General features: G+C 39.7%; 1 protein-coding gene across 4 annotated transcripts in view; it reads right to left on the bottom strand.

Moving 5' to 3' along the window:
* Positions 1–23,828, bottom strand: part of LSAMP (limbic system associated membrane protein) — a 633,432-nt gene that overhangs the window by 40,470 nt on the left and 569,134 nt on the right. For all 4 annotated transcript variants that reach the window (XM_003734914.5, XM_002758786.6, XM_008982408.5 and 1 more), the window contains exon 4: positions 7,174–7,308. In XM_003734914.5, the coding sequence (XP_003734962.1) occupies positions 7,174–7,308 (135 nt within the window). The remainder of the gene's footprint in view (positions 1–7,173; positions 7,309–23,828) is intronic.

Below are 23,828 nucleotides of genomic sequence, written 5' to 3'. Positions count from 1 at the left end.
CTTGGGCTCTCCCCTTTCTGCCTTCTTGTGGGCAGGCCTGTCCCACCCCAGGGCTGCTGTTATTGCGGAGGTAAGTCGGCCACACTAAGCTACTATCTCTAGCCACCTTGATCTCTAAAAATGCAAACATTCAGGTCTCCCTGACCACTCTTTCCTTACTTCTCAATTTGTTCGGAACTGAATTACTAAGCAGTAAGCTATTTATTAGCCCCGCGGAGACCCCAGCATGGGGAACTGGTAGTAAACTAGGATCGAGCACTTTCAAGTGTATTAATCTAATCAGCTACAAAAGCCAACTACTTGCTTCTCTCTTTGAAAACTTAGGAGTTTTCTTGTACCAGGGTAAATCCATGAATACTGATAAATACATAAAGAGCTCATTGTTTCTAATATTTTTCAAATGACATCATGGTGCAAGTTTATTTTTGCATGGCTTGTTGAAATAAACATTTCAAAATTCATTTGTAATGAATTCTATATAGGTGAGGCTAAGAAAGACTATTACAAATCACACAGCAACATGCCTTGTGTAGTTAAAATAATAGATGTCCTTACTCAAAATATGGTTATAATAAAAATGTGGCTCCATAAAAATGCTGCACAGATGCATTGTTATTCTTTATGTGACTTTGGAATAGCTTACAATTGCCAAAGGACTCTTCCAGTTTACATTAATTCAAAATTCCATGCTCTGAAAATGTTAATAGGGCCTTTCTTCTTCTGACATCACCAATAACAAGACTCTTTCAATCAGAATGAATATGGTAACAAAACAGAGGACTAGAAAAACAAAATATCATTCATTTAATCTTACTAATATTGGGAATATTAGTATAAAAGAATAACATTCTGAATAGAAAACTTAATGTATAGTCATTTATTGCATGTCAGCACTCTGCTAGGTTTTAGATATCCTCTTTACTTAAATAATTAGCCCTAGGAGGTAAATATGATTAATCTCATTTTATGAAAGAGAAGATAGGCCTACAGAGGGTTAGTAAGTGGTCTAGTTCACATCATTTGACAGAGCCTGGATTTAACCCCAGGTCTATCATGCCCTGAAACCCATGCTCTGAACCTTTCCACTGTGGTACTTCCATTTGAATGAGTTCTTTTGGAGAACAATGAATTCCTTTTTTCTTTTTAGTATAAAGGACTTGTTCATTTTTTTATTTTTTAAAAATTATACTTTAAGTTCTGGGATACATGTGCAGAACGTGCAGGTTTGTTACGTAGGTATACACATGCCATGGTGGTTTGCTGCACTCATCAAGGAGGACAATGAATTTCTAACAGGAAAAAATACCATTCAGGGGAGGGAACATGCCGGTAGATGGAAAGGTAAACATTGCATATTTCTATTATTTACAGGGTACCAACAGTGGCACAACATGCAGTGACACAGTGGATATAAGCCTGTATTAGGAGTCAGGAAATGCAGACTCAGTCTCTGCTAGTGCCACTTAGGTTGTTACCATGAGACATAATGATCCCCTGCAGCCCCTCACATTTGTTATTTTATAGTAGTAGTATTCACTTGGTGTGAGGGATAAAGAGAGGACCTTGGAGTTAGACCTGGGTTCGAGTTCCAAGTCTACCACACACAAACGTGCTTTGATTTTGTGTCAGAGCATGTTTACACTCACTGAGCTTTGTTTTGGTCCTCTCTACATGGGGATGATATAGATGATCTCCCATGGGTAGCGTGCAGTGATGTAGAAAGCAGCAGAGGCAGAGGGTGTAGGCAATAAAAAACACATTGTCTGTAGATAATTTAGAAATGATAAGAAGACTGATTTAGAGTTGCCTTTTTTTTAAGTCACCATGTGCTAGCAATATCAAACAGTGTATATTAAACAAAACCAGTGATAAAATAAATACTTTTCACTGGGGCAAGCCAGGCCCAATACACCTTTCCATTTGTATTTCCATATAATTGGTGATATAGTTTGACTGTGTCTCTATTCAAACTCTCATCTCAAATTGTAGTCCCCATAATCCCCATGTGTCAAGAAAAGACCAGGTGGAGGTAACTGAATCATGAGGGCAGTTCCCCCACGCTGTTCTCGTGATACTGAATGAGAGCTGAAGGTTTTATAAGTGTTTGGTAGCCCCTCGTCCACGCAGTCCCTTTTCTGCTGCCTTGAGAGGAAGGTGTCTTGTTTCTTTGTTTTCCACCGTGATCGTAAATTTCCTGAGGCCTCCCCAGCCATGTGAAACTGTGAGTCAACTAAACCTCTTTCCTTTCTAAATTATCCAGTTTCAGGAAGTTCTTTATACCAGTGTGAGAATGGATTAATATAGTTGGCCACAGTTGGTGTGATGATTACAGTGAATTGATATGAAATCTCTAAGCAAGTCTTGGTACTCTGAAGGTACTCAGAAAATTATGGTTTTTTCCATATTGCAAAATTATGGTAAAACATGATAATACTCTGGATTGTTACTATTTCCTTTGAAGACTCCATAATAGATTTATAAATATTAGGATATATCTTTACCATTACATTCCAAAGGCAAGAATAAAGATGAGCATGGAGACTGAATAGGTGTAGCTAGAGAAGTTGGCCAGTCTGGTTCCATATTAAATGGGTATTTTCCTGGCTAAGGCAGGCACATGACTTGAGGTCAGGGGTTTGAGACCAGCCTGCCCAACAACACGGTAAAGCCATGTCTCTACTAAAAAATACAAAAAATAGTTAGTTGTGGTGGCATGTGCCTGTAATCCCAGCTAACTGGGAGGCTAAGGTATGAGAATGGCTTGAAGCTGGGACGCAGTGGTTGCAGTTAGCCAAGATCAGGCCACTGCACTCCAGCCTGGGTGATAGAGCAAGACGCTGTCTCAAAAACAGACAGCCAAGTTATTTTCCTAATGTTTTCTCATTAGGTGATTTTTGAATCAAATCACTGAAGATTCCAGTTAAAATACATATACAGTATCTGGAGGCAACAGGTGTCTCCAGTCTCAATTGTGTATTCTGTGGCAATCTATTTCTCTAAATAAATGGCTATCAGATGCAAGGCAAGCTCACATTTAGAAATGTCAGCTCCACAAGTACCCCAGCTTGGGTGTTGGTTGGGTTGATTAGCTCTGGACACCAGGGTGGAGGCAGAACTGAATTCAAAGAGACAAAGGGAAAAGGAGTTGTGAAGAGTGACAATGTGAACCTATTTGGAAAGATACCTGTGGGAAAATGGAAGGTGGGAACATCAGCTGGTCAGTAGGGTAGGGACAGGCCTGAGAGCTGGGAGTAGCTTTTGAGAATTTCTCCAGGAATAGGAAGAGTCCAGTATTGAAAGAGTTCAGATAAACTTAATAATCTGTATTTGTTAAGCGTTTACTAGGTGCTAGATATTATTCTAGGTATACTGGGCAATAGGATGAGACAAATTCTGGGTGGCCGAGGCGGGCGGATTACCTGAGGTTGGGGGTTCGAGACCCGCTTGACCAACATGGAGAAACCCTGTCTCTACTGAAAATACAAAATTAGCTGGGCTAATGTGGTGGCACATGCCTGTAATCCCAGCTACTTGGGAGGCTGAAAATTGCTTGAACCTGGGAGGCGGAGATGCAGTAAGCTGAGATCGTGCCACTGCACTCCAGCCTGGGCAACAAGAGCAAAACTCCATCTCAAAAAAAAAAGTAGTTACGTTTAATGCACTGTGAGAACCGAAACTGAGGAACTGCACCTGGAACCTGCAATGAAAGAATGGACCGTTCCTAGGACTGGTATCTGAAAGAAATTAACAGTTACATTGTGGGTAAGATACAGAAAGCTAGAAGTCTTGTCTATGGTCTAAATTATACAACGCTTATTTAATTGAAGTGATTTTTAGCCAATATTTGAGCTTTCTGTAAATTCCAGGACCTCCTACCACTTAGAAAATTGATTTTGCATGTAAAAATGGCTATGTGTAATGCTGTATGCCTACTGCAGAGAAGTGCTATCCAAAAGAAGTAAAAAGGAGAGACCATAGAATCCAACTTGTGAGCTCAACAGGAGAGACTGTTATGTCTCTCTTTACTGCTCTAGTCTCTCAGTGCTCTGCAACAGACATCTGTTGGCAACTGAGTAAATGAGTCAATGAAATGCTGGTGGGAGAAATTGGCAGCCCTGAGAGTTCTTTTCTTGTAATGGTACTCAGGTTCCATTCATTACAATCATCTATTTGGCCAGAAGTTATCTTAACCATCTTGATCCCTGACCTAATTCCAAAGCCTGTGTTTTGAAAAGGAAGCAGAATCAGTTTAAATAACTGATTTCATGGCCAGTAGGATTAGGTAAAGTGACAAAGGTGATTCCTGGGCATTTCTCTGTATGCAAGAGTATTGCTAGGCAGGCTTGGCTCCATAATTCAGTTGGAGAGGCTTCATCTACTTCATACAACTATATTTAGGTTGGATGAATTTGTTTCAACTGCTGTGATGACTAGTTTTAATATATAAATAATACAGCTTATGAGGTTTTTGTAAAAAGGTGATTCCAAAGGAAATTGATAAAATATTTTTCCAGATTTGTGACCATATTATTTACAAAATTTGGAGAAATGTTAAGAGGACAGAGTTTTGGAGTTTTTCACCTACTCATTCAGTACACATTTACTGAGCAATTTTTATAAAGTCAGGCACATGCTAGGTCCTGCTTGTTAGGACATACTGGATCTGTGACTAAACTCATTATAGTTTTCCATATAGTTTGTTATGAAGCATCTTTTTAGAATCTCAAGGTCTGTCCATATTCTTCTGTGTTTCTCTCATCACTAGCAAAACCTCACATTTTGATAAAAGTATTTTCTTGAAAATTGTGTTTTCTTCTGCTTTAAATTTCACTTTGGGGACAGTCAAGAAGAAGCAATGTCAGACTAATTGCACTAATAATAATAGAACCCAGGCGGCTAGCTTTGATCTTGGGAACCATCTGCAATCCAGACCACTTTGATGTTTCACACAATGGAAGCATAAATATTTTCCATGTACACCATGATTGGACTTTCAGAAATCTAATTAAGATGAAGGTCAATTAAGAGAAAATGAAATCTTGACTCCAAAAGTCAGGGAAGAGATGGACGATGATGGCATGGTTATGTGTACATAAAAGAAGCTAACCTAATTATAAACTTTTACAAACATCCAGAGAAGTTGCTTTTCATGTGACAAAAAGGTCCTAAAGCATTTTATAACATTGTGAATATTAATGTGTCTTTGAAACACACCCAGCATTAGAAAAGAATAGTAATAACTTGCATTTCAAAACTCTATTACTAAAAAATTTGAAGACAGCTAGGGATTGAAGCACTTCAGAACTCATGAAATGCAGCCCGCTGCTCCTTGGAAATGAGTGCCATAAACTATAGCAGAGTCATTTGTATCTGTTGGATTCCTCTAAGTATGCTATGAAAGAGATTTTCCTGCTTGTTTTAGAAGTCTGCAAGGCTGGAGCAAGGCTGCAGGTAATAGTGCATCCCAGCACAGCCTGAGTAAACTTTAGCAAGTTTCCTCAGGGAATCAAGCCTCAGTTTCCAAATTTCTAAAGTAAGAATAATGATGCTTATCTCATAGGTTTAAATGGTTGTGGGGATTAAACAACAAATATAAATCTCTCTTTTTTTTTTCGTTTTTGAGATGGAGTTTCACTCTTGTTGCCCATGAGGGAGTGCAGTGGTGCAGTCCTGGCTCACTGTAACCTCATCCTGGGTTCAAGTGATTCTTCTGCCTCAGCCTCCTGAGTAGCTGGGACTACGGGTGTGTGCCACCATGCCTGGATAGTTTTTGTATTTTTAGTAAAGATGGGGTTTCATCATGTTGGCCAGGCTGGTCTCGAACTCCAGACCTCAGGTGATCCACCCGCCTCAGTCTCCCAAATTGCTGGGATTACAGGCATGAGCCACCATACCTGGCCAGTATATATCTCTTAACTCAATGGTGCATGTAGTAGGTATGTGGAATTGAAAAATTCCTTATCTTCCTCCTGAGAGCATGGGCTTTAGAATCAAATGAACCTGAGTCTGAATCACTTTTCTTACATTTGTTTTCTGTGTCGCTTTGAACGGGCAGTTTTACCTCCTTGGGCTGTGATATTTTCAAACTCTGAAATGGACTCAATGGTATCTACCATATTGGAGTTATTGAGTAGAAAAAAAAGAGAATTTATATAAAATCTCTGGCACATAAGAAGACATGAGATGACAGAAAATACTCCTCACAGCCTGAAGGATACTTTCAAATAGCTTCTTGACCTTTTGGCTAAGATCAAGTGTAGTATCAAATATGGGTTAAGATGTTTGTGCATGTGGGTCTGGGTGTGCTTATGTGCGTGTGTGTAGGATGTGTGTACATTCAGTGCACAGAAGGAAGAACTGTGAATGCTTCCCTTTGTCCCTGTCACTAGCCACAATTGTGTGATGTGGGAACTTGAATCTGAATGATGTAGAGTCAGTGCTAACTGAACAGGGTAAACGAATTCTCTTTATTCCTGTGCTGGGTGACACACATCATATAGATCCTCCCCCCACCTACCCTCTTTTGAACTACATCTAAGAATCCTTTCATCCGAGAAGTTCAAAGTATGCCCACTTACCTATGCATCTTAGTGAAATCTTCCTTTCTAAATGCCCGCACTTTGGGACAAATAGGCAACTGGAATTAACTTATCAGGCATTCTTGTTAGGCATCAGGGACACATGGTATCTGACCACAGTCATTCTAATACGTTCCCAAGGCCAATTATTTAAATAGTGGAGGACAAAATGTAATCCTGAGGCATTCCCTCCTGACAAACAATGCAGTAAGATGGAAATTCCCATTAAACCAGATACAAATTGTTGTTTTTTTTTTCTAAAGTAGTATGACCTTGATTTCCACGAAGAGCAGAATAGCAACCGCCAGCAATGTTAGTGCTGTCTGATCGTGTTTTTTAATTCTTTAGTCTGAATAAAAGAGAGAGGGTATTGTTAAATGTATTATGGATTACATTTAGAGTTGATAGAGTTGATTTATCCAATTCAATGGCCAAGTCCTGCCCTTGGATGTGTTCAATGTATAAATGTACATTCCAGGCCAGAGGAGCATCTGCTGGAAATATGATGCTCTTTTGCTAATGGAATCTTTAGAGCTCAGGGGAGGTCGAGGTGCACCCTGGGCACCCGGCACATGCTGGGTCCTGCTGTACTCACAGTTCACAGTGACCTTGACTTGTTTGACATCCGCCGAGGAGACCTCATTGGCAGCTTTGCACTCGTATTTGCCTGATTGCTCCCGGGTGATGCCGAGGATCTCCAGATACTCTTCTTCTCCTTCAAATTCCCTTCCTGAAAAACAGAGGTTTTCATGATTCTTTTTTAAAGTCTGAAATAGGCAGCAGATCCTCTCATTATTCTTTTTAAAAGCAGTGAATTCACATGTCTTTCAATGATTTGAAAATGTACTTTGTCTGACATCAGATTCTACAGAAGCAGACCTCAAGACAAAAAGTCTTGTGAAAGTGATTGAGTAGAAAATGCTCTCAGTAAAAAACAGAAAGAAAATGGGAAAATGAGACTTGGAAGAGAAAGAAGCCAAGCTAGAGTAGAATGCCAGCCTAAGTCCCACGGAGAGCTACTGTGAATCAGTCTTTCAGGGAGGCCTGGGGACAGCTATGTCCCCCTTCAAAATTATTCTGATATGAGGCTGGGATCTGGGGTGTTTAAGGTGTCTGTACTCACCAGTCACTGGTTAAGGGTTTGGAACAAAGTGGGTGCTGGCGGTAGGTACATGCAAATCATGAAACCATGATGGGATCTTGCTCCTGGTCATCCTACACTAATGGTATCAGTTATTAGCTCTGCTCAAATGCCATATGCTGTTTTCCTTTTTTGGAAATTCCCCGACGACCAAATCAACAGACAGCTAGCAAGAAGACAAATTTACTGTCTAAACATGTCAGCTAAACCTGTTAACTAGGCTCCTACAGAACATAGGGCTTCTTTGCTAACATTCTACAACACAACTCTATGGGCTATTCCAAGCTTCAAGTCTTCTCTCAATTGTCCGTATCACTAGTTTTGAGGAAACTACAATCTTGACAAAAAACAGGCAAGAGTAATATAACATTATTTGGTTCTGATGTTCTGCATACTATCCAGCACATGCTTCTACTGAGAACACTTTAGAGTTAGTCTGTAGCATATAGTTGAATATTAGTTATAAGAGGTTAATATTTCCCTGTCTACATTTTTCTCTTCTCCCTTGCTAACATTAAAACCAGTGCTTAGATCTGATTTTACATGTTATTGAAGTGGAATATGGTAGGGAAGAAAACAGTACTCTCAGAATAGGTAACTGGCCACTGTTTTGGATTAATGGGGCAGGATTTGGGATTTTAGGGGAAAAAGATCTTTCCTGTGTATTGTATCTATGGACTAAGTGTCATACCAACTATCTGATGCTAAGACTCTAGCTGAACATAAATACCCTGAAGACTAATGGCAACTTTGACAATTTGTTTATGTAACAGGCAGAAATAGGTGTAAGCTCATTAAAAACCTAGAATGCAGAGGTAGAATAGAAAGTAAGATAGCATTATTTATTTTAAGAATGATGGTAGATTATAATGAGAAAATAATTAATTTCAGAATGTTTTAAGATTTCTTCCCTTCCCGAACATTCCCACTCATAACACTTAATCTTAGTTAGGCATAGTTGGGCTGGCAGATTGTCAGTAGAAAGAGAGAACAAGGATAATCTTACAGAGGGTTGGCAACACTGAATTCTTTCCAATTCCCATGAAATACCTAGAAATGGTGGATTATGGGTCCCTACCTTGCTTTTTGAATTACTAAAAAAAAAAAAAAAAAATAGTTGCAGGAGAGAGATTATTTTTAGCTGTACCAACTAAAGCCCTACCAATTCTGGAAGATTGTATCCATGAAAGCATGAAAGTAAATATTAAGATGAATGAGAGAAAATAAAACAGTATTTATTGTGTTTGGGGCCTGGCCTTCTAACATACCATTATAAGTATTGACAATCTCATTTGTTCCTGATAAGCAGATAAAAAAACAGATCCTTATCAGATAAACTTTTGATCTCATGTTTCTAGAATTTGCCCCTAAACTACCTGAGGATAAAAGAGTTTTAAGTGACCCACATGGGAGGCGGAGACATCATTTTTGCTTCTCCTATGATAGCTCTCCTCCTCTCTGATAGCACCTCTGTCTCTAGTGCACGATGTGCGTAGCTCTTTCAATGAAGTGGGGGCAGGCTCAAGGTGCAAACCAATTACAGGCAGGAGAAGCTACACTGTATTCCATCATCCAACAATTCTCCTGTTCCTTTCTTTCCTTTGCCCCAGTGTGTCTGTCCCCAAGAGGGCAACTTTTCAGTTGCTTCAGTTCTGACTAGCTGCTCTCAACCCAAGGGTTCTGTCAGTGTTTCCTTTTATTTGCTCAGCCTTAAGACTCTTAGGCCACAAACCGATTTTAAAACATTGCGAGACACCCCTGGGCCCTCCCTGTTGTCATGCTTCCTTTACTTGCCCCCTGGATCCTCCAGTTGAAACACTTGCATTCCCTGGCCCTTCCTGACTAGTGTGTTCTAGTAACACCCTGGAGACTTTTCCCACAATGCATTATCTCTACTGCTTCACTTGAGAATTTCCTGCCAATTCACAGAAATCTAACAGGACATGGGGGCTTTTCTGTTGCTGGAGAGCCAAAGCTTCAGATTATGAGCCACACAGCTGCCGTGGCTTACTCTTAATATCCTCATGAACTAGCACAGGGTTTGGCTCTCAATAAACATTAGTCACTCGATAAATGTTTGTTGAGTTAGCTTGCTACAGACCCAATGCTTGTGTTTCTCCAAAATTTATATGTTGAAACTTAATCCCCAAAGTGATAATGGTATTTGGTAGCGGGTTCTTTGCAGGTGATTAAGTCATGAAGATGGAGACTTTATGAATGGAATTAGTGCCCTTATAAAAGAAACTCCAGGCCGGGCATGGCAGCTCACACCTGTAATCCTAGCACTTTGGGAGGCCAAGGCAGGCAGATCACTTGAGGTTAAGAGTTCAAAACCAGCCTGGCCAACATGGTGAAACCTCATTTCTACTAAAATTACCAAAAAATTAGCTGGGCGTGGTGGCATGCTACTTGGGAGGCTGGGGCAGGAGAATTGCTTGAACCTGGAAGGCAGAGGTTGCAGTGAGCTGAGATTGAGTCACTTATTCGAGCCTGGACAACAGAGCAAGACTCCATCTCAAAAAAAGAAAGAAACTCCAGAGAGTTCCTTTGCCTCTTTTGCTACATAAGGACACAAAGAAGAGACAGCTGTCTCTGAATCAAGAAGTTAGACACTAAATTTACAGGGCCCTCATCAGACACTAAATTTATTGGCACCTTGATCTTGGACTTCCCAAGCTCCAAAACTGTGAGAAATACATTTCTGCTGTTTATAAGCTACCCAGTCTATGATATTTTTGTTACAGTAACCTGAAAGGACTGAGATAAAACTGGACTGAATTAAGAAACTCAAAGAGATACTAGAGTTATTGCCAACACTTCATGTAGTTTAAGAGAATAGAGCCAGGTATTGAAAAGTGACTAAGTATTTTGGTAAGAGAAGTTGGCATAAAACTTCACTGCCTTTTGGTGATCCTAATAGAGTCCTGTTTTACTGGGGAAGAAAGGGTGTGCTGAATACTCTGTTGCTCAAGGACCGCACAGGGGCATCTCTGGTCATGTCCCGAGGCGCTCTCTGCCATGTGGAGTTATTGTTTCGGAAACCAACAGAGCTCCCTGTGGACACAGGCATGCTACAGTCTTAGCAAGTGCCATTTCTTGTTTTAAGGTATGGAGTATTCCACCTGAGTCTTGAGTCACAAAATTCCAAAATGCACTCAGATTCTCCTGTTCCTTTCTTTCCCTTTGTCCCAGTGTGCCTGTTCCCAAAGGGCGACCTTTTCCACTTCTTTTAGTTCTTTCTGACTGGCTGCTCTCAACCCAAGGGGCTCGCTAATATTGTCTTTTATTCTCTCAACCTTAAAAAGACTCTCAGGCCAGAAACAGACAGAAAACCTATTGTTGAAGTTCTCCGGTAGACGAGTTCTATGGCTACAATTTGGGTCTTTCTCTTTTTCCTGTATAAATTTTTTTTTTTTTTTTTTTGAGATGGAGTTTCACTCTTGTTACCCAGGCTGGAGTGCAATGGTGCGATCTCGGCTCACCACAACCTCCACTGCCTGGGTTCAGGCAATTCTCCTGCCTCAGCCTCCTGAGTAGCTGGGATTATGGGCATGTGCCACCATGCCCAGCTAATTTTTTGTATTTTTAGTAGAGACGGGGTTTCACATGTTGACCAGGATGGTCTTGATCTCTTGACCTTATGATCTACCTGCCTTGGCCTCCCAAAGTGCTGGGATTACAGGCGTAAGCCACTGCTCTTGGCCCTATAAATTTTTATTTGATATGCAAATTTCAGTATTTGGGTATTTTAAACATCTCAACCAATTTCCACAAGCCTGCTCACATCACTGAGTGTTATATTTATTCTGGGATCTAGTGTTTAGTTTAAATCTCCCTTTGCTTAATGTGTTTTTCTGTCTCCTGGCAATATTCAACTACCAGGCTAAATAACTTCTCATCCTCCTTAGTGTATGCACCTTTTAAACTCTTGCACATAATTAGCATATCCCTTCTTAGTCACTGTTTACCCAAGATGTACATATTAGTTCTTTTAATATTTCTTCATAAGTCAGAAAGAAGGGCCTAGAGCTAATGGCAAGAGAAAAATGTTCTCTCCTATTTTCCCCAGTGTGGAGGCAAATCAGCCAGGAATAACTCCAATTAAAGTGTGACAGGTGCTGCCGTCTGAGTACGGTGCCTTCGGAGTTCCATACTTTAGTGAACCGTGTACTTCCTATTCAAAATGTTGACTTATTTAGATTTATAAGGTCAACCAGGCATTTGTAACAAGGAGCCATTTGAAATTAAATATATTTCCATGGTACTTTTTTCTTTCATTCCCTTTCTTTCTCTCCTCCCTCTGCCTCCTTCCATCCTCTCATCTTTCTCTCTTCCTCCTTCTCTCCCCTCCAGCCTCTCTCTCTCTCTCTCTCTCTCACACACACACACACACACACACGTACAAATGCAGACACACATGCACATACACCCCAACAAAGAACTATGTATTTATATATAAGCTTTTACTGCTAACTTTTAGGGAGCAGCACACACATTTCCTCACCCTCAAATACTTGCTTACTAAATAGAGCAGGCCTAGTCTCAAAAACTCCATGGGACATGACAATCAGCCCCCAATTTGGAATTAAAAACCACATTTTTAAAGACTGTTATGGTAATAATCATTATAGTATCTGTTTTTCCTTTTGAGATACAGAAAATACAATTTAGGAAACTTCCTAAATTCAAGCATTATGTGACTTTAAAAATATAGAATTCCAAGTAAGGTATGTTAAGAAATGGATCATTTTTTTCCACTGTTCTGAGAATAATCTTACAGCATCTCAGCAGATCAATCTTTCACTGATGGGAAGATGTGCTTGAAATGGGGTTGCTATTCCTTTTACTCTACCTACATTTGAATATTTACTTGTAAGTGGCTGTAAACACATTGGCTATAAACATAAACATAAACATACACACAGTTGAATGAAAAGCAATTTATCTTGCAGGGTATATATGTATATATATTTGTGTTTGTTTGAGAAAGGGGCATATGTATATTTGTGTTTGTGTGGTTTTGTGATTGGAAATGTGAGCCAAGAAAGTAAGCAAGAAAAGCAAGCTATGAACTTCTACCCATGAAAATTAAAGGAAAAAAGATAACGAATCAGTGATGCCATTTGAAGTTTCCTGTGAGAACTTCAAATGCTGTAACATGTTTCTGTTCTTACAGTATGTTTCATGTTTTCCTTTTGTTTTCCCCTAAGGACATGCTCACCTATTCCTGTTTTTGCTTTCTTCCCTGCTTTCCTGCACATCACGTTCTGCACAAAAATGCTAAGACAAGGAAGAAAGAAAGAAACAAGAAATCTGGAAAAGATGCCTGCAGTAGGGTTCTGTTTGTATTTCCGGCCATGTTTCTCTCCAGATTCTTTGAAGTTTTTGCTTCTCAGCTTCACATTCCGACTGAGACATGCCTTAGTGTTTGACAGTGTTGCTGTCCAAAGGCTGAAACCACTTCTCATCCTCACTTTTCACCACTAGAAGGGAGGGGTGAAGAGTTGTAGATGATCCCTGATTGAAAGAAGGCAGGGAAGGGATAGACACAGTTGCCAGAAGCAACACCCATAAGAGGATAAGGAGACACAGGGAAGAACAAGGTGTTAAAGGGGATGAAGAAAAACAAAACAAAACAAAAACAGAAATGGAGAGATGTGATAGAATGAGGATGATTTTAGGGAAGAATTGGAGGAATGGAAATGAAAGGAGAGAGAATTCTCTGGAGAAACAGGCATATAACTATTAAGATATTTGAGCTGCATGGAAGGGAAGGGGTAGGTTACTCTGCTAAAGCGTTCCCTATTTGAATGATAAGACACAATAGGGTTGGATTATGCAAACTGGCTCCATGCCTTCTGCAACCCCAAAGGATGTAGTTGGTACCCAGAAACCAGTGACAAGCACAATGCCAGGGAAGTTTCACCACTGGCTTTGGCTCTATGAATGAACATCGGCCAAACGAAAAAAAATTCCCTGGCATTGTTTTTCCTGGCATCCAGAGAGATGCAATTCATTATGATTTGCATTTTGCTTTCACATATAAAAAATAAGCTAGCTGACATAGTTTGGGCTCAGCTTCCAACCTGAGGCTGCCATGCACATATCTTTTTTTCAGTCCTGGGCCATGACATTCTTTTATTGTATTCATACTTGGCCATTACCCCTACTTGGTGTCAGTTTTTAGAAAGTGCCTGCCCTTCTAAATGTGATGCTTGAAGTCAGAATCCCCTATATTTAGTTCTCTGAAGGGAATTGTACTGAGAATAGCTCTGGTTACATTGTAACACTTTGCCACTGTAGAAACTGCATTTGGTTTTGATCATCACTGTATCCCTAGTGTGTAGCATGATGTTGGAACCTATTAACATTTAAGAAATACTGTAGAGTGTTGAATGAGCTACTGCTTAATATACACTTGCTAGGCACTGTGCTAATGGACTCAGATATATTACCTTATTTGATTCACAATAATTTTAAGATTGCTTACAGAGATGTAACACATAGGAACACAGGTTTAGATTGGACAGGAAATTTGCCCAAACTTATATTGTTAGTAAGGAAAATATGGGCTTTGACCCAGGTCTGTGGCTTTTGGGATTCGTATTCCTAACTAAGCATGCTTACTTTTATCATTAGAATGCTGAAAGATGCTACAGTTGGCTGAATTCTTAGCTTTCAGAATCTGCTGTATTTATTTCTTTCAAGTGTAGAACGGGAGGTTGAGAATAAGACATATGAGGAATTTCCAAAGCAATGCAGCTCAGTTATTGATAAAGGAGGTAAAAAGACAGGCTTCATCTTTTATGAGGTTTGTCTACTTCACTTAACTTCCTCATTGAAAAGATCAAACGAACCAATAAATGAGGGGGAACAAGTTGGTCTTTAAAAATTTAGCCTCTTAACCATTTATTGTTAGGAGTTCCTCCGTTAGCAATAAACACCTGTTGGTACACAAAAATGCCAGCAACCAGCAAGGGAGCTACAGGGACAGTGTTGAGTGGACTTATTAGTAGGGAAGATTTCCCAGGACAAATGTGTTTTCAGGAACTTAAGAAATGCAAGGAGAGAAAAAAAATAGAGCTGGCAAATTGTAAAAGGATGTAGCAATCTGATAAACCTGACTAAATTAGAAGTCTCTAAGCAGAAGGAATGAGGATGGTGATGTGTGAGGACACACACTGGGGTGTGAGGGGTGGTATGAAGACTCCGGATTTGCTATGTTAGGTACCGCTACATCCTCTTTAAGCCTTTCAGCACCCACAGGATACTGAGAACAATGGCATTATTTTGTAATTTTTTCCCTTTCTCCCTCTTTCCCTCCCTCCCTTCCTCCCTTTCTTCTTTTCTTCTTTCCTTTTTCTTTCCTACACACCATGTAGGAAATGTGATGTATAAGCATACAAACCTATGAAAAATTCTATTTGTTTGAAGTCCTTTATATACACCAACACCATTTACTCTTAGCCTGTTTCTTGGCACTGAGTGCTAACATGTATTTTGATGAGCCTTCCTGTGAATTACTGTGAAAGTGGAGATGGGTTCCTCAAAGATTTCAAAAAATTGTGATCAACCTTGTTTAACTGACAATGGCTGCCTGGGCAATGATGTTGAGTAGGATTCTGAGGCAGTGTCTGGGCTCAATGGGAGATAGTGGCACTGTCCCCTAGGAGGGCAGGTGAAGGAATGTGGATCCTATACACAGACTGTCACTGCCCTGAATTTCCTGTAGTCCACTTGGGTTTTCTCAGTTATGAGGAAATGTATTGTAAATGCAGTGTGTAGGTTGCAAGGTAATGACTTCCTAAGTGTAAACACAGGCAGACTCACTTGGCAAATTCAAAGGGAGTACTTATTTTGGAGTGAAGATAATGAGTTCCATTCTTGATATGGTTGGTATTAGGTTTTCCTGGGACATACTGTGGAGTACATTCTATAGGTACTTGGAAATATGGGTTGGTAAGAGATTTGAGCTTACTGTGAATTTAAATTTGTAATCTACACATGGGTGGTAATTGAAATCACTGGAGCAGGGGCTGTAGAACTTTGTAGGACATAGCTCATAAAGCCAGCGCTCACTCTCCTACTTCATTTTTATGACCTCAGGAGTGTGGAGAAGAAGAGCCAAAACTGAAAACAAAGGATAAAAAAAGCCTTGAACACTTAGAGTCCTTTGGGAATAAAATAGAAGTAAAAATTCCTGCGGATGTTAATTGTTTTTTAGACTTTTTCCTAAGACGTGGGGGCAAGGGGTTGGTTGGCAGGGACAAGGATTAGAATTGCTGGACAGAGGCAGCAACCAACAAGATCACTCACCGTTGTCATCAGAACTGGGGGGTATTACCAGACCTGTTATTAGCAACTCTGCCATGGCTCTGGATTAAATATCAAGAGATGAGAGCAGCAGTCGCTGTTTTTAAGAGTCACACAAATCAGTTGGCATTTAGTAAGTGAATATGGTAAACTCAGCATGGCAATTGCACTATGGAAGGATTGCTAGGCAGAGTTTTGAAGCAGCTACAGCAGCTTTTGAAATGTAATTAAAACAAAGCAGACAATAACCCCATCTAGACTTTCACCCTTTCTTGACAGACCCTGATGTTGCAGTGACCTCATTTGGGTTCACCCTAAAATCCCAGATCTACTTCTTCAGCTAGGGCCAGTGCTGAATGAGCTGTTTGATCCAATTTAGAGACTGTTCTTGCTTAAAGTCAATACATAACTAATGAAGAGAAAAGATGGATAAGGAGTGGGAGTAGGGCAGAAGTGGAAAAGGTTTAAGTATGAACTAAAGTGATGTTCTTGGAATGTTTCCATTTAACATAAGGTGGGTGGTTCTGGGGTCAAAACAAATTATTAGTAAAGGGTCCAGCCATTGGCTTCTTCATTTTAACCAAAAGGTACAAACTATGAATTACTCCATCAACATTCATTCTGGGTTGCAGGCCTCTGCAGACTAGCACCCCTCAATCCTGGCTCAGGACTTTTAGCCTTTCTGTAAAGCAGATTGATCACAGTGGGAGTAGGGGTCCCAGCTGCAGTGTCAGGAGTGCAGGTACAGGTGGAGTGGGAGAGAAATGAAGAGAGCACTTGCCTGCTCTTGAAAGCAGTCACTTTCCCAGTCTGGGCCCAGGAGCTCCTGGAAGGCTATGAGGCCAGTGGGCCAAAGCTTAATAGGAAAACAGCAGCAATTTGTCTCCACTGCTATTTATGTTTCTAGTGCTCGACAGGCTGTCAGTGCAAGTGAGGGTTGCTAAATGTACTGCCTTTCAGATTACTGCTACAGTCTCAGACTTGACAAGTCACTTCATTTAAAAAGCGCTGCATGAGGGTGTTTCCTCTACTCCTTTTTAAATAAAAACAAAAGGAGAAGAAAAGCCCACCTCAGAGGTTTAAATGGTTGAAATAAAGAAAGTTCACAAGACTGTCTTGCCCTGAGGGGTGGACATCAGAGGTAGAGTGCTACTCTCACACACTCACCTCTAATTAAAATGGCAAGTGAGGGAGAGGGATGACCCCAAGGTTCTTGCTTTGAATGATCTGTGTACTGGATGACATTTTATATTTTATATGTGTGCAGGGGGACAGGTAGGCTGGTAATGAGAGTTTTTGTATCTGCTGAATTGGAATGCTTGAAGGACATTCAAATGGAGATACCTTCTAAACAATGGGATACAAATAAAGGATAAAAATACTTGTATACAACACATTTGTGCACATATTTATAATATTTACATAATGCTAACAATCTTACTTCTGGGTTATGGGATCAGGAGGGCCAGAAGTTCGTGGTCAGGGAATTTCTCATTTTATTCCTTCCTATCCTATTTGAAATTTTGACATATATTATATATTATATGTAATATATATGACATAGATCATATATATATATTACTTTTATAATGCAATATTTTGAAAGGAAACTGAATTTAATAATTTCAGTGTAGGGGAATGACATACCTATCCTGGCTGTATTCTAAGATAGGTTTCTAAGAATGAAAAAAAAATCTATAATTTTTCTCTTTCTGGCATAAGGGAAAAAAACGATTAGGAAAATTAGACACCAATTCCAAATGACAGGAGGAATAGTAGGAGTAAGCAAGTTGATATTATATAAAATCAGAACAGTTTTCTGAGTAGATGGACAAAAAGTTTTAATGATTATCCATGAGCATTGTATGTTCTAACCTACCTCCTCTACTCTTCAAAGGTGCCTATTAAAGAATCGTAATCACATGCCCAGTCCACTTGGGCTGAAAGCAGTGAGACTTGAGCCTGGCCAATTGTTAGAAGCACTCTCTTCATGATTGAGAGGTATCTGGACTTAGAGTGCTGACTCTGAAGGTGCCACATAGCTGCATGCACACTCAAATGAATTTTCCTTACTATTCTCCACCAGTTTGCCTGATTGCTCTTTGATCCTTGTTACTGGCAGTCAGATTGCACTCTAGTGCCCAGTTGGGACTAAAGGTGAGCTAAATTATAAACTTGACCCATAATTTAGTTGTCACCGTCTCTTTCCCTACAGAGCTGGACCTTTCTCATTGTATTTTATAGCTGCCTAATACCCTACTCCAATTGGTGCAGCATAATTCCCTAGAAATCTCTGTGCTTTGGTATTATCCCTTTGGATCTGAACATTCTGAGAATGAACCCAACCTGAGTTTCCCTAATGATATGAACTATACATCTCACAGAAAAGGGGAAAGGTTCTCAGGTGGAGGTAAAGAACTCGCCCTTGGTTCTAACTCACATCGCCTAAACTCTCAGCCCAGGCAACACTCAACTTATCTTCCTTTCTCACTGGGAAATTCTAAGTTCCCTAGTGTCCTAGAACCACCCCCTAACCCTCCCAGCCTAAAGAGTGTGAGCTGCAAAATGATTTTTATGAAAATGTATGATTAAAAGCATGTACATGGAGAATTTTCACTGATAGAGAAAGCTAACTAATAACTGCCATACAAAGTATCAGACTGGGCAGTATTTTTCTATTACATATAGAAAAGAGCTTTGGATCTCAAACCAACAAATGTACTCGATCATTTGCTTATATGAGAAAACAACATTATTGTGCAACGTCCCTGTGCTCAAGCGATTTAACCTTCTCAGTGGTTGAGCAGAATATTGACCCCTGGCCTCCTGTACCTATCACGTAAGACTTCCTTGCAAGCACACAGAATGACTGTCTAGAGATCACTTGCTAATGGATGTCAACACACAACCTATCAAATGCTTGTTTAAGATACTTAATAATTCCAAAGCATATCTATTTGGTATGCTACTATCAGTTTATTTAAGTCTTTGGATTCTATCCAAGAATCACATATTTAGAATGCAAGCCATTTTGACCATAATTATTTCAGCACGTCCTAGAAATCGCTTCACTGAAGCGAGACCATGGACTTTTCTATAAAGACTATTTAAAAATTGCCCTTATGAGCACATTTCCTATGCATTTCATAAATTTCAGTCGAACATGTTGTCTAACATATTACTGAATACCCTTTATAAAAGATTTTTTTAGTTCCCAGAAAAGTCTCTGTAGATTCCTTTTTCAATTCTTGTTACTTTTTTTTGAAATAAAAAAGCTATGTTAATCTATTTATTTTCCCTTTTGCTTTCATTTTAAAAAAATTACACAAATATAGTATCCAGCTGTGGTGATCAGCTTATCTCAAATTCTGATCAGCATCTGTATTGATCAGATGGGTGTTTCTCAAACAGCGATCCGTGGACCACCTATATAGTAATCATGCTGGAGGCTGCTAATATGTGCAGATCACTGGGCTCTTTCACTGACTTACTGAATCAGAATTTCTTGGGGTGAGGCTCAGGAATCCATTAGTTTATAAAACCTACCAACTGATCCTCCAGAACACCTGCATTTGGTAAGCATGCTTCTCATCTTAGTAGTCTGGCATTCAGAAACACATACCTTTTCTTTACTCAAGGAAGTTAGGTTAACTCCAGACACATGAGCCATCTTGAACTGAACTCAGGGGTCAATTCAGTATTTAGGTCATGGAAGATGGAGAGAGACAAGTTAAATTATGGGGAGAATCAACATTCTGCCTTGAACTCAATTCCCATTTCTGAGCTAACAATTCAGTCTTCGTGTCACTTGGGCTGTTTACATCTGCTAGTTATCTCTATAGCCTTCTTCTTTTCTCTTTGTGTCTCTCTTTAATCAATGAAGTAAGTGAAGTTTAGAAAAGTTAAGGCACTTTCCCAATATTTCACAGTAAATGGCATAGCTAAGACGCCTGCATAACTCTAGTGTTTTAATCAATTATACCATATTTTTAAAGTCTCAGTTCTGTTCCTGTGATTGATCCTCATTTGCCTCCCAGTTCTAGACACTAGATTCATGTTAAAAAACAATGTTGACTGCCTTCTGGCCTGCCTGGATCTCAACTCCCAATTGTGAGTTACCCTTTTCTTTCCTCTGCATCCTACAGTTCTCCGTGTTGCCTGGTACAATTGCTAGATTTCCTTACTGTAAAAATCACTGAGAATAGGTCATTTACACCCAAAGTTGAACAAGAAAATGCACATTACCTTTCTTGGTTTCATTATACATGGATTTTGTTACAAAAGCACCTTTGATGGTGGATATGCTGTTGGTAACTTGGAGAATCACAGATGGAGGGCTACTCATATTCTCAAGTGTTGGAAGATCATTAAGAGTAAGCTAATCTGTAAATAGGTGAGAAATTTAAAGTTTCCTTACATCATGCTGTGAAGAATTCTGAGCTCTCTTATCCCATATTCAAGTCTTGGTTTGCAAAGTTACATTCCAATGACATGTGGCCAGCCTGAGAGATATAGGCAAGGGAAAGTGATGTGAAGTGAGCAGAATTGACAGGTTGCCAAGCAGAGTAAATTACCTCAAAGATATCAAACTTTAAAGCTTAATTATTTTCCCATTAAGATTCCTTTTGCAATGCAAATATTAATGCAAGTGGTTATACCTTTTATCAGCTAACGTCTTAATTCTCAATTAACACCTAAGGGATTTCGCAGCCTGCAGGCAATCAGGATGGGTACTTGTGGGAACCAGTTCTGTGGAACTGGAAAAAGACTAGAATGAAAGAAGAGGACACTGCTAGGGGAAGAGGGAGGTCACAAATTCAGATGTCATATATATATTTTTTAATATATATATTTTATTGCACTTTAGGTTCTGGGGTATATGTGAAGAACATGCAGGATTGTTGCATAGGTACATATATGGCAATGTGGTTTGCTGCCTCCATCCCCATCAGCTATATCTGGCATTTCTCCCCATGTTATCCCTCCCCAACTCCCTACCCCCTGCTGTCCCTCACCTGGTCCCCTCAACAGACCCCCGTGTGTGATGCTCCCCTCCCTGTGTCCATGTGTTCTCATTGTTAAACACCTGCATATGAGTGAGAACATGCAGTGTTTGATTTTCTGTTATTGTGTCAGTTTGCTGAGAATGATGGTTTCCAGGTTCATCCATGTCCCTACAAAGGACTTGAACTCTATACAACCTTGGCTTAGTTCATTCCGTCAAAGGAATGAACTCTGCACATTTTCTTGCTGAGAATGATGGTTTCCAGGTTCATCCATGTCCCTACAAAGGACGTGAATGCTATACAACCCTGGCTTAGTTCATTCCTTCAAAGGAATGAACTCTATACATTTCCTTGCTGAGAATGATGGTTTCCAGGTTCATCCATGCCCCTACAAAGGACATGAACTCTATACAACCCCGGCTTAGTGTATCTGCTTGGTATAGCTAGGACGTGAGTAGCAAATACTGGGACAAAATCATTCTAATATGTAAGCCTTGGTTGTCTTTTAAACTCATGGATCCAAATTTAAAACTTGATAAGCACAATAATGCCCAGTTTTTCAAAAGATAACTGGGTAAGTTATGAACAGGAGGCCTTGGAATATTTTCAGTAAATTGCTAGGCTTTCAAATCTCCTCAGCCTTCCCTACCTTGTATACTAATCTAAAATACTGTTGGTTTCTGGAAGGGTGAACCTGATTTTATCAATCACTCAACGTATCATATACTGATGCAATTTTAATTTTCTAGTTGGAAAAACTTCACAATTTCAAGGCGAATAAAGTTAAGCCCCACAAATCCTCTGCTTTTGACAGCTGGCTTTACCTGAAGGCTAAGTTAGCATGGCTCTCAGGGAACATTATCTGACCTGCTGTGCTGAGGGCCAGAGGAGACAAAGGGAAAGATGTGAATGCAGAAAAACATGAGGGAGAAGTCCTGAGCAAACAAGAAGGTAATAGGGTGGGGCCCAGGAAGACCACAGAAGAAATCAAGCCAATCAAACCATGGGGAAGAAGAGCAGGAAGAAAATGCTATCAGAATTGCAGCAGCCTAAAGTAATCTCACAGATGCCTCCAGAAAAGACATCAGCTTTGTCAGTGTTCAGGGCAAACAGAGAGGTTTGTTCTGGTTGGTTGAGCCTAAAGTCTATTTGTTAAGAGACTTCGTTTTGATATGATACAAATAATCATTCCAAGAAGTGATCTCCTGTCACTCTACATATCTGAGAGTAAGTAAATAGATGAGCATGTGATTGCAAAGGCAGCTGGGTGAGGAAAACTTACAATTCACAAAATGGATTTTTCATTCCTGACAATACAGTGATGAGCTTTTGTCCTCTTTAAAGGACAGAAGGTCCAAAATATGTTTGTTTGTTTTTAACCAATATCCCTAGTCCTGATAGTTACAGGTGGTCTAAGGTATTTAGATTTAGTCTTGGGAAGGTTATCAACTCTTCCTACATTCAACTCTTAGCTTAGTGTTCTATCTACCTGGAGAACTGTTGAATGCTATTGCAGAAAGAGCTGTGGGCATGGGAAATGGAGGTGCTGGTTACATGTTAAACTTCATGTGCTGTGATGGGACTAGTTAACCATTGGTTAGAGTATGGCAATGTTGGATTCATACTAATCAGAAGACACAATTCCAAAACTGTCATGTGCTTGACCTCCCACTCCCTGAATCCAAGAACTAGCCATTGAGAAATCTATCCTTCGCTCCACCAAGCTGTCAAAACAGGAATATTATAAAGCAACTTAAGGATGAGAGTATTTGGAAGAAAATAGAGGTGTGTGTGTATGTGGGATGGGTGGAACATATTCAGAGCCAGTTGGAGAGAGGTACCTGCCTGACCTTGGATTAGCAGAAACATGGAATTTTCCACTAAACTAGCATAAATACTTTATTCACCAAAGAGTTGAAGACATGAAACTTAACTCATTTTAAATACACATATATAAAATAAGGTAGAAGGAAAGCTCTAAAGTAATTTAATCAAAACCATAAAGATTTAATCATCTTCTTCTAGAAAAGATACTATTCCAAAATACAATCCAGGACAGGTTCTCAAAATTGTTCAAGTGGTAGGTCCAAATACAAGAAGAAAATATTTGATTGTGCTTTTCTTACATTAGAAAACTACTGTTCAAAGAAGTAAGAGAGGATGCAAACAGATGGAAAAACATTCCATGCTCATGATTAGGAAGAATCAATTTCATGAAAATGGCTATACTGCCCAAAGTAATTTATAATATTTAATGCTATCCCCATCAAGCTACCTTCTTCACAGAACTGGAAAAAACCACCTTAAGCTTCATATGGAACCAAAAGAGAGCCTGCATAGCCAAGACAATCCTAAGCAAAAAGAACAAAACTGGAGGCATCACATACCTGACTTCAAACTATACAATAAGACTACAGCAATAAAAACAGCATGGTACTGGTACCAAAACAGAGATATAGACAAATGGAACAGAACAGAGGCCTTGGAGGCAATGCTACACATCTACAACTGTCCAATCTTTGACAAACCTGACAAAAACAAGCAATGGGGAAAGGATTCCCTGTTTAATAAATGGTGTTGAGGTAACTTGCTAGCCATGTGCAGAAAGCAGAAACTGGATCCTTTCCTTTCACTTCACACTAAAATTAACTCCAAATGGATTAAAGACTTAAACATAAAACTAAGCACCATAAAACCCCTAGAAGAAAACCTAGGCAAAGCCATTCAGGACATAGGCATAGGCAAGGACTTCATGACTAAAACACCAAAAGCACTGGCAACGAAAGCCAA

Source organism: Callithrix jacchus, chromosome 15 (assembly GCF_049354715.1).
Source record: "Callithrix jacchus isolate 240 chromosome 15, calJac240_pri, whole genome shotgun sequence".
Classification (NCBI taxonomy): domain Eukaryota; kingdom Metazoa; phylum Chordata; class Mammalia; order Primates; family Cebidae; genus Callithrix; species Callithrix jacchus.
This window is presented reverse-complemented; position numbering and strand designations above follow the sequence as displayed.